The sequence below is a fragment of the Rhea americana genome, unplaced genomic scaffold, assembly GCF_003343005.1.
Source record: "Rhea americana isolate MKP2758 unplaced genomic scaffold, rheAme1 scaffold_11, whole genome shotgun sequence".
NCBI classification, from domain to species: domain Eukaryota; kingdom Metazoa; phylum Chordata; class Aves; order Rheiformes; family Rheidae; genus Rhea; species Rhea americana.
This window is the reverse complement of record NW_028185150.1, coordinates 125,542-137,301: the sequence shown is the minus strand read 5'-3', so window position 1 is coordinate 137,301 and position 11,760 is coordinate 125,542. Positions and strand designations below refer to the sequence as shown.

The 11,760-nt window shown below is 47.1% G+C and overlaps 1 protein-coding gene across 1 annotated transcript; it reads left to right on the top strand.

Annotated features, from left to right (window-relative positions):
• The first annotated feature begins 7,177 nt into the window (after positions 1-7,177).
• Positions 7,178-10,313, top strand: CKS2 (CDC28 protein kinase regulatory subunit 2). Its single transcript, XM_085312622.1, has 3 exons — positions 7,178-7,332; positions 8,545-8,672; positions 9,838-10,313. Exons 1-3 carry the CDS (start codon positions 7,274-7,276, stop codon positions 9,888-9,890), a joined length of 240 nt encoding a protein of 79 aa, XP_085168748.1. The 5' UTR covers positions 7,178-7,273; the 3' UTR covers positions 9,891-10,313.
• Positions 10,314-11,760: the final 1,447 nt, after the last annotated feature.

Genomic DNA, 11,760 nt, shown 5'->3' with positions numbered 1-11,760 from the left:
CTCTTCATGTTTCTGCCACTTTTTTACTTTATCTTCTGTTTCAGCAGCAAGAGCTAATTGGACAGGACATTGAGTGGGAATGTGCTTTCCAGCTGAATAGCTCATGTGTCTCTCCTAGCACATCTATGCTATTTAGGCCATGGAGAAACCTTTTAAGGTTTGTTCTATGGCATACTGTCAGCCAACAACAGGAAATGTGTATGCATGCACACTATTCAGAAGTGATCTCCAGTAAGTTCTTCGACATATGCTTCACTTCAACACACTGAAGCATGAGCGAATGGAAAGAGCTGGTTAACTAATCCTCAGCTTTTCTCTTTGATAAACGTAGACATTCATGGTTCACTCACTTCCGACCAGCCTCCTCAGTAGTGAACCTTCAGAATCCGGATCTGATTCCAGCACTTAAAAAAAAACCCTAATTCTAGAAACTAACAATAAAGTTATTCTTCTTTGGGTACCAAAATTCAGTGCTACAATTCAAATGAAAGGATCTTTCTAGAGTACTGAAGAAAGCAAATTACTTCACGTGAATATACAATTATTGCTCTACAGCTCTATATATTACAGCCAGGCAAAAGTTAAAATGGGAAGGCCTGACTGAAACAATCACAGAAAAGTAGGTTTAAAAGAAATTACTGATCACTGGCAGGATCAGTTGTACTTAAAACATTTCTGCTGTATGTTTTCTCTAAATTGTTGCTCTAAAAAGGTCTTGCTTAGACAGTCAAATTGGGCTTAGATACTGACAGGAAATGTTCCCTAATACCTAAACAAAAAGTGTTTTAGTAAGTTTAAGCACTTTTTCTCTCCATGTTGGTTACGGAACACTATTTATTTCCTTCTTGGCAGCTCTTCATTTAGTGATGACTGTCAGATCCTTTGTGTATACCAAATATTCTGAAGAAAATGTCAAGAGCCCTATCGAACAAGCCTATCTATTTTAGCAATCTTACAAAATATATCCCCATGTTAACGTTTTCATTTTCAGGAAAAAGTTATCAAGCTAGCAGTGGAACCTACAAAATTACTGTTACTACTGGAATGTTTATTGTCTCTGAATATTTACAAGTCTGGCCAGGGAAAAGAAATGATAAATGAGGGGAAAAGAATGTAATTCTGGTACTAACCAATCATCTCCTAACCCTGGATTAGTAAAAACAGTATGTTAGTTTTGTTAGTTCTACAAGCTGCCAAACGTATACAGTTAACTTGAGGAACAAGGATTTTCAAAATAATTTGAGGAAACTCAAAAAACATTGAATGCCTATCTACATAAGAATTCTTCAAATATTCTTTAAATGAAGGAGTGGTATGCATATTTACTATGGAAAAAAAGAAGTTGCTTTAAAGGAACTCCAAGTTCTCACTTCTGAGTGCACTCAAAAGATGCTTATACATAAGCAGTCATAAAGGTCCATTCTCTGCTGTTCAACATGCATGAGATAGGCTAAAAGATTATAAAGAAAGCACATAGATACCTTCAGTCCTGCAAAATCTCTCTGTTGCAGTGGGTTTATCTTTTTTYCACTGTTACATTAATAGATAAGTATTGAGTATTACTTTCCCAAGTATTAAAAAAAGAATAGCGTACTGCCTGAAACTAAGCTAAAACCCCATGTTTTGTTTCAGAGAATCCAGATAACATGCTAGAAAACTTAGAGATAGCCTGTACTTACATGTACTTACTTGATTGTATCAGAATCATAGAATCAGTAAGGTCGGAAGGGACCTCTGGAGATCATCTAGTCCAACCCCCCTGCTCAGCAGGGTCACCTAGAGCATGTTAGACAGGGTTGCATCCAGGCAGGCCTTGAGTATCTCCAGAGTAGGAGACTCCACAACTTCTCTGGGCAACCTGGTCCAGGGCTCTGTCACTCTCACAGTGAAGAAATTCCCCGTCACGTTCAGGCGGAACTTCCTGTGGTTCAGTTTCTGCCCATTGCCTCTTGTCATGTCACGCGGGACAACTGAAAAGAGTTTGTCCCCRTCCCCTTGACACCCTCCCTTCAGGTACTTATACACATTGATAAGATCCCCCCAAGTCTTCTCTTCCCCAGGCTGAAGAGGCCCAGCTCTCGCAGCCGTTCCTCATAGGGCAAGTGCTCCAGCCCTCTGATCATCTTTGTAGCCCTACACTGGACTCTCTCCAGTAGCTCCATGTCTCTCTTAGACTGAGCAGCCCACAACTGGATGCAGTACTCCAGATGAGGCCTCCCCAGGGCTGAGTAGAGGGGCAGGATCACCTCCCTCCACCTGCTGGCAACACTCTTCCCAATGCAGCCCAGGAGACCATTGGCCTTCTTGGCCACAAGGGCATATTGCTGGCTCATGGTCAACTTGTCATCCACCAGCACTCCCAGGTCCTTCTCTGCAGAGCCACTTTCCAGAAGGTCAGCCCCCAGCTTGTACTGCCGCATGGAGTTATTCCTCCCTAGGTGCAGGACCCTGCACTTGCCCTTGTTGAACCTCATGAGGTTCCTCTCCGCCCAGCTCTCCACCCTGCCCAGGTCTCTCTGAATGGCAGCACAGCCCTCAGGTGTATCAGCCACTCCTCCCAGCTTGGGATCATCAGCAAACTTGCTGAAGAGGCACTCCGTCCCCTCATCCAGGTCACTGATGAAGAAGTTGAACAGGATGGGACCCAGGACTGTGCCCCGGGGATGCCACTAACCACAGGCCTTCAACTAGACTCCACACCACCAATGACGACCCTCTGAGCTCTGCCTTTCAGCCAGTTCTCAATCCACCTCACTGTCCACTCRTCTAACATGGACTTCCTGAGCTTATGTAGGAGGCTGTTATGGGAGACAGTGTCAAAAGCCTTGCTGAAGTCAAGGTACACAACGTCCACTGCTGTCCCCTCACCTACCCAGCCAGTCATTCCACCATAGAAGGCTATCAGATTGGTTAAGCAGGATTTCCCCTTGGGGRATYCATGCTGACTACTCYTSWYCACCTTCTTTTCCTCCCTRTGCCTGGAGATGACATCCAGAATGAGCTGTTCCATCCCCTTTGCAGGGATGGAGRTGAGGCTGACCGGCCTGTAGTTGCCTGGGTCCTCCTCCTTGTCCTTCTTGAAGACTGGAGTGACAYTGGCTTTCTTCCAGTCCTCAGGCACCTCTCCAGTTCTCCAGGACCTGTCAAAGATGATGGAGAGCAGCCTGGCAACAACATCCGCCAGCTCCCTCAGTACTCGTGGGTGCATCCCGTCCGGGCCCATGGATTTGTGGATGTCTAGCCTGCCCAGAAGGTCTCTAGTCTTATCCTCCTCAACCAAAGGAAAGTCTTCCTTTCTCCAGATTTTCTCCCTTGACTCAAGGCTCCGGGATTCATGAGGGCTGCCCTTAGCAGGGAAGGCTGAAGCAAACAAGGCCTTCAGTAATTCTGCCTTCTCTGTATCCCTYGCCACCAGGGCCCCCGCCCCATTCAGTAGCGGGCCCACATTTTCCCTAGTCCTCCTCCTGCTGCTGATGTATTTGAAGAAKCCCTTCTTGTTGTCCTTGACATTCCTTGCCAGACTCAATTCCAGCTGGGCCTTAGCCTTCCTCGTCGCATCTCTACACACTCTGACTGCATTCCTGCAATTCTCCCAAGTAGCCTGTCCCCTCTTCCACAGCCTGTGTACTTTCTTCTTCTGTCTGAATTTGGCCAAGAGCTCCTTGCTCACCCATGCCGGTCTCCTGCTCCTTTTGCTGCACTTCTTACTCATAGGGATGCACTGCTCTTGAGCTTGGAGGAAGCGATGTTTGAGTACTAGCCAGCTCTCCTGGACCCCCCCCCTTCCTTCTAGGGCCTTAACCTGTGAGATTCCTCCAAGTAGGTCTCTGAAGAGTCCAAAGTCCGCTCTCCTGAAGTCCAGGGTAGCAATCCTGCTTGTTGTCTTACTTCTTTCCTGCAGGATCCTGATCTCCACCATCTCATGGTCACTGCAGCCAAGGCTGCCCCCAACCTTCACCTCTCCAACGAGTCCCTCTCTGTTGGTAAGGACAAGATCCAGCAGGACACCCTTCCTCACAGGCTCCTCCATGACCTGTGTAAAGAATTTATCGTCAATGCACTGCAGGAACCTCCTGGACTGTTTGTGCCCTGCAGTGTAGTCCTTCCAGCAGATGTCAGGGTGGTTGAAGTCCTCCATGAGAATTAGGGCCTGTGATCATGAGGCTACTTCCAGTCGTCTATAGAAGGCCTCATCRACTTYCTCTTCCTGGTCAGGTGGCCTGTAGTAGACACSCACAACAGYRTCCCCCATGTTAGMCTGCCCTTTGAKCTTYACCCMTAAGCWCTCRACTGCCTCCTCCTCCACCCCTAGGCAGAACTCGATGCATTCCAGTTGCTCTCTCACATAAAGAGCAACTCCACCACCTCGCCTTCCTGRCCTGTCTTTCCTAAAAAGCACATAGCCATCCATGACTGCATTCCAGTCACGTGAGCTATCCCACCATGTCTCTGTGATTGCAATGAGATCATGGCCCTGCGAGCGCACACAGATCTCCAGCTCCTTGTGTTTGTTCCCCATGCTGCATGCATTGGTGTACAGGCATTTCAGAGACGTGGTCATGCATGCAGTTTCCCAGGAAGGGTGTACCGGGGTCCCCCATAGTCATGCCCCAAACGCACATTCCCAGCTGCATAAACCCGTTTGAGGCCCTCCAATTCAGCTTGTGTTTTGTTGTCTACTCTGTCTCTACGACACCCTCCCTTCCCCTTCCCATCTAGTTTAAAGCCCTCTTTACTAGGCTGGCCAACTTCCTCACAAATGCAAATGTGCCCTGCTTGGTGAGGTGAATCCCATCTCTCCCCACCAGCTGATCATGTTCCATGGTCATAAAATCCAAAACCCTGTTGCCAACACCAGTGGTGTAGCCAGTTGTTGATTTGGAAAATTTTCTTAACTCCTCCTCCCATGCCTCACCCTAATAGGCAGGACCGACGAGAAGACCACCTGGGCTCCCAGACCCTTGACCACCATGCCCAAGGCCTTGAAGTCCTCTTTGATATTAGAATTGATACTTCTATTGAGGATCTTTGTAAACAAGAACTTTGACAATCCTAAAGATTCAGTCCAGTGAAGAGAAAAATATCACTGGTGGGCTATGAAAAGTACTAGCATGTACCACTACCATTCATTATCATTACTCGAGGCCACATTATCTGCTAGAGATGAGCAAACATCTTTTAAAGGTTATGAGACTGTTAAAGCTTTAGCATTTAACTTCACATTCAGGTTGCAGTACCAGTAAACACAGTGACTTTCAGTTGAGCTGCTGCTAAAAAGAATGGTACACCTGGTGAGGCCTCATCTGGAGCACTGCATCCAGTTCCGGACTCCCCAGTACAAGAGAAACATGAAGCTCCTGAAGAGAGTCCAGCGTAGGGCTACAAAGATGATCAGAGGGCTGGAGCACCTGTCCTACGAGGAACGGCTGCGAGAGCTGGGCCTCTTCAGTCTGGGGAAGAGAAGACTTGGGGGGGATCTTATCAATGTGTACAAGTACCTGAAGGGAGGGTGTCAAGGGGATGGGGACAAACTCTTCTCAGTTGCCCCGAGTGACATGACAAGAGGCAACGGGCAGCAATTGAACCACAGGCAGTTCCGCCTGAATATGAGGGGGAATTTCTTCCCTGTGAGAGTGACAGAGCACTGGCACAGACTGCCCAGAGAGGTTGTGGAGTCTCCTTCTCTGGAGATATTCAAGGCCCGCCTCCATGCAGCCCTGTCTAATGCGCTCTAGGTGACCCTGCTGTGCAGGGAGGTTGGACTAGATGATCTCCAGAAGTCCCTTCCAACCTGATTTCATGATTCTGTGATCCACAAACATGGATAAACTGTATGTCAGCACTAGAGCCTCACATGACTACAGACTGGAGGGGTTTTTTTTTGCACCAGGGTAGTTTTCAGCTGTATTTATTACATGATCAGAAGGACTATGTGAGTGTGCTAGCATTATGGAAGCAGAAAATTAAACTAGTCTTCTTTTACTTTAAAAGCACAAGGACAGGAGAGGAACACATTGTAGACTAGGAATGGAAAAGGTGAGAAAGGAGTATTGAGCTCATCCTTTCTGCTGACATACGCATTAGACAGGTTTACCTAATCCTAGGGGGCCATACACCCAAGAAATACCACAGGAATTTAGGAAAGTACAGAATTCAGTACTTATCTACTGAAAAAGTTCCATGTTAAAAGTAACACTCATAGCCTAGAGACTGAAATACCTGTAGTAAAATTCTGGAAAGTTGCTACTTCATTTTACTACGTAAGTGTTAACTATGCTATATTTCTRATATTCAGAACCATTCTAAGTGAGAATCTGCTTCCACAGAAGCCGCACAGCTCCGAATGTCCCTGCTTCCTCAGACGCATTTTCTGCTGCACTCTAAGCCTGAGCTGTTAATGCAGTCCTGAAGCCAACACAAAAACAGCRTAAGAAACGCTACGATAGCCCCCCAATTGTCTCTGCAAGAAAATTTTCCAGGAAATACAACTATTTGTTCTATAGGCTGCACAGCAGTATTGCAGCAACCACAGCATATAAACGTAAGCAACACAGATCTGCTTAGATAGGAATCGCCACGGCTCAGTGAACGAAGAGTTCATAAACCCAGCAAGTGACATGAAAGCAGGGATACATTTAATGCAAACCTGAAGCTTTATTAGCAGATCAAAGCAAGCTCCCTCCCCACAGCCTGCCCTGACCAACCTCCACAAGGCCAGCCCTGCATAGCAGGGCAGTAGAGCTACTTAGGCTGTGGGGAGGGTCCGGGGCGGCCGCAGCAGCCGTCCCAACGGAACGCCACACAGCAGAGCAGAGCAGCAGCAACTCCTAACACTCCCAACGGTCACACCCCGCCGAGGGTGCTCTAGAAACTGCTGGAACCGCCGCGCCCCCGGCCGCAGCTGGCCAATCGCGGCGCCGCCGGCGCTCACGCGGGGCGCCGCTGCCTTGGAAACGCCGCAGAGCCCGGAACTCACGTTCAGGCCGACGTGCGCGCCCTTCCGCCCCGCCCCGCGCCGCTCCCAACCGYCACCCCCTTACGTAACCCTCCACTGCCGCTTTCGGGGATTGGTGGAAAAGCGAGGGCCCGAGTCACGCGGCCGCCTCCGCCGGCGCGGCGGCGCGGCACGCCATTGGCTGGCCCAGCCCGCCAATGAGCACGGGGCTGCTAGATTCAAATCGAGTGGGGCGCGGCAGCGGGCGGTTAGTCTGCGGCAACCGCCTGTGAGGGAGCGTGCTGTGCTGTGTCGTTACCGCCGCCACCGCCTCGCGCCATGGCCCACAAGCAGATCTACTATTCCGACAAGTACTTCGACGAGCAGTACGAGTACCGGTACGAGACCCGGCTGGGGGGCGTGTGCTCCCTGCCGGCTTTTGCTGGGGGGCGGCTCGAGCAGGCGCTTCGCCCCGCGGCCGGGGGGCAGGAGGGGGTAGTGCGGCCCTGGGGAGCGGCTTCGCTCCGCTGCCTCCGTGGTGGCTTCCAGCCGGCAGGGAGGAGCAGCGTCCCGCTTCTTGAGCACAGGCATTCGCGGAGCTTCTAGATGCTGGTGGCGGGGGGGGGGGGGGGGGGGGGGGCGCTGGTCTGGGCCGCTTCCGGAGTGGCCTTCAGTGAGCGGGCAGCGCCAGCCCCAGTCAGGGGGCACCGAAAGGGGGGAGGGAGGCCGGGGAGAGGCTCGCTGGGCCCCCGCGGTCGTGGCTGAGGGCGCTCAGTCCCTAGTGACGAGACCTGGGCGGCGGCCACTGCGTGGCAGCAGCGATCACTACCTGCCCGGCCCGGCGCCTCCCTCGCGGGGCAGAAGGCTTGTGCCTCGAGCTGCGGCAGGTCCCGCTGCCGCCCCACTCTTACCTGCCCCAGCGAAGTGAAGCGGGGTGCTCAAATCCAGGCTTTCGAGAGTCTACAGAACAGAGAGTGATGTCTTGTACTGCCTCAGTAACTGATACTGTTCAATCCCTCGGGTTACTTGAAATTGCTACTACAAAACAGCTTTCTGCTCAGTTCTGTATGTAGAAATACAGTGCCAGTTAACTGCTGGGCTTTTACTATTAAAGTCGCTTGATCTCAAAAGCTAGACTGAACACTTGCCTCTGCTTTCTATTAATAAAAACTTGCAAATGTGGAAAACAGGCTTTGTGCTTCCCAACCACCAACACCTTAATCTCTGAGAGGGGGAAATAGATACTTGTGATTGCCAAATACTAACAGAAGTGATCTTATCAGTCACTCTAAAGTGCAAAGTTCATGTATTTCAAATCTGACCAGGGATATATGCACTTCTCTAAGTAGAATGATTACAGCACACAGGGGAATGACTCTTGCATTTTTGGAAGTAGGAAGATGCAATGTTTTGTAGGCAGAGTGAATTTCAAAATAGTTTTTGGAACTGATGCATAATAAATTTATTAGCATCCATCAATACTTGATGCTAGGGAAGAGGTATTCATAACTGAACTTGCTTACTCTTACAATATTGATATGTGCAGATTTTCTAGTGTCTACCAAGACAAACATTGAGCTGTGTAATGTGAGATTATTAAACTTATACAGACATGTGATGCTGCCAAGAGAACTTTCAAAACAAGTACCGAAAACCCATCTAATGTCTGAAGAGGAATGGAGACGACTTGGTGTTCAGCAAAGTCTTGGCTGGGTTCACTATATGATCCATGAACCAGGTAAGCACAGATGAATGAAGTCTAAAATATCAACTCTGGTGCCCAGAACTGAAGGTTCAAGTGTATAATTGCTTTTGCTCTAGAATCCAGTTGGAATCTCCTCCTAGATGTTTAGACTCATCTTTATCTGTTTGATACTTTAGCGGCTTGGGAAAGCAAGCAATGTAGCAGCCTTTAGACTAAACTTCCTTTCTCACTCCCAGAACTCGTCAAGTACAGTGGTAGACACCTAGGTATTTGCAGTCTCTTAGCAGACAAAATGTGCTAGGCATGATGTTTCTACCTCTGCCTGTAGAATTAGGTTTTATTGAGGTGTTGAATGACTCAGTGATGGCCCCAAACTTTATACAGCAGCATGTCTTTATATCATGAAACCGGTAAGTTTTCACACCTACAAAACCCTGGCAGATGCTCTCCGAAACAAGATCTTGTGCTAATGTTCTGAAAAGTCTATAGCACAGTTTGAGCTCTAGCTACAGTGCTTGCTAAAAGCTGCACTGAAGTCAGTCTTCCCATTAATGGTGTATTGCAGCTCTAAAACTTAAGTACAGTGTACCAAAAATGGCCATTCACCAAAGGGTAACTTAATTGGTGATGGCTGAATTGCAACTGGTCCTATGGAGTTCCAAGCTTCCAAAGATCCAGAAGAAACAATTAGCTTAATCTTCCAGTGTCTGCCTTATCTGGACAGCTTTGATATTCTGATTATCCTCCTTTTTTGGAGGAGTGGACAACTAAGGTCATTAGTTAAGCTGCCTGTATTAATGTAAGTGGCTTCTGTTGATACTTGACAGTTAGTATGTATCTGACCAGGACAATATCACTAGCTTGTTAGAGTAAGTTAGTGATACAGCTCATGAAATAGCCTAGTGTACAGAAACAGAACTAGAACTAGGTCTGCTGTATTTATCTGTACTTCCTTCTAAATATCTCAGATTAGGGGACTGCCAAGTTCTGGTATAACTTTTGAAAGTATCTGTTTGGTTTCTTAAATTACTGCAAAGTGATTCTTAAAACTGTTCTCCATGGGGACCTGTCTATGGACTTAATTTCTGTTTAGTACTGACAATAAGCTTCAGTTATTGTTCAAGCTCTCTTGAACAGAAGTTGTCCCTGTAATCAGAACTTAAGGATGGACTAATGCTTTGTTCAATTTTATTTCCAGAGCCACACATTCTTCTCTTCAGAAGACCTCTTCCAAAGGATGAGCAAAAATGAACTACCTTCTAGAAATCTTCTCCTAAAACTTCTTCTGGAACTTTATGTATATGAGTGTATATATGTTGGTAGTATTCAGTGAATACTTGAAAATGTACAAAACATACATCCATACCTGTGCATGAGCTGTATTATTCACAGCAACAAAGCTCAGTCAAATGCAATTCCAAGTAGGCTGCTATGGTGTTCAAAGATTAATGAAATTCTTTACTGTTAATGTAAGTGCCTATTTGACTTTTCATTTAATTTTTGTTTATTGAAGTTTACATGTTGCATGTTCTGACTAGATGATCACTTGTTACATGTGTTCAATAACTTTCACACTGAGCTTTTCTGCTAAACAGTGTAGCATGTTCAAATCCAATGGCTCACTTGTTCAGTAGTAGGCATAAAGAAATAAACTATTTTTAATGCTCTATAATACCTAAATGTCTGAAGTTTTAATTCACCAGACAAATGATTACCATCTAACATCATGCTGAGGGGGGTACTTACTTGAGAACTTGGGAGTTAAAAAGCTACTTTGTTTCTCTACAAGAATTGTTTTGCCTTATAGTCTCTAGTTACTGAGCATCACCTGAACTTCTCTTAAGAGTACATCAAGTGGGTTTTGCAACTGCTTCTTGCTAATCTGAAAATGAAGCTGGCAGTGCTAATGCTCAAGGTATTTAATTAGATGGGGGCATGCTGTTTAAATCGAGGTTATACTTGGACATCAGAAGTTACAGGACTCCAGAGTTAATGGTGATTGTAAGTCACTGCAGGACTATCTCTATGGTGTTAACTTGTAAGAACTTAATATAATTAACTTTTAATAAGCTTTCTACTCCTGCCTGTTTACTTTGCTTGTACTAAACTATCTTCMAGTCTCAAGCCTCAATTGGACCAGAGTCTTAGCCTATGCTTCTGACCTTTCACTTTTTTCCTGGGAAGCAAAATGTGTACTGTCTTGCTATGTAGACAGTAGTTCTTAGAAACATAGTCAGTCAAGTGAGTGCTTTTCCTCTAATTAAAGAGCGGCTGCTGGTAGTTGACTTCAAGTGTAAAGGGTCACAGCCAATGCAGTAAAACTTGCAATTTTTTTCCTTATTTAGAAAGTTGTTTGCTAGATTGAGTCCATACACCAGCTCACCTGTGCTGGCACACAAGTTCAGAGGTGACCAGTTGCTTCAAACTGGTGCCAATGCCATACTGAAACCTGGTAGCAGTAGCCCTACAGTCAACTTTTTGAATGGGTGCCTTTAGTATAACTCCTCAGAATAACTTTGCTCAGTATTGGTGAAACCAGCTGGTTAACTTCAAATGCAAGCTAGTCTTAAATCTGTATGGTCACCTAAATGATGTTAGTATATGATCTTGTGTAATGTGGACATTAAAGTGATGTTACAGTGCCAGATGGAGGTAAGTGACCTTACAGACTTTTATAAAACTTATGCCCGGAGGTTGGAGAGAGCAAAGCTGTGTTCAAGATGTTAATATCCCCTTCTGGAGCTKTCATCTAACAGGAAGCATGATTTCCCCACTATCCTTCCTATTGATTTACAAACATACACGTTCATGGCATAGATACTTATGTCAAATTTGAYAAGGCAAATAATCCTCGTGGGCTTGACTTCAGAGGCGCTAGCATGGCCTCCTGTCTTGGAGGTAGCTCTGTGCTGATCGGCAGGACTGGTGCCGCCCTAAAGTGGCGCTTCGGGCGGCCTAACGAGAGGAGCCATCTCAGAAGCTGTCACSCTGAGCCTGGCTCTTCCTCGGGGCGCTGGCGGCAGGCTCGCGGGTGCTGCCTCCGGGTGCCGCTCTCCCCTGGTCGGTACCTGCTCGCGCCGCCGCGGCCCGCCCGCGGGCGCCGCTCGCGCCCCGCTCCCCG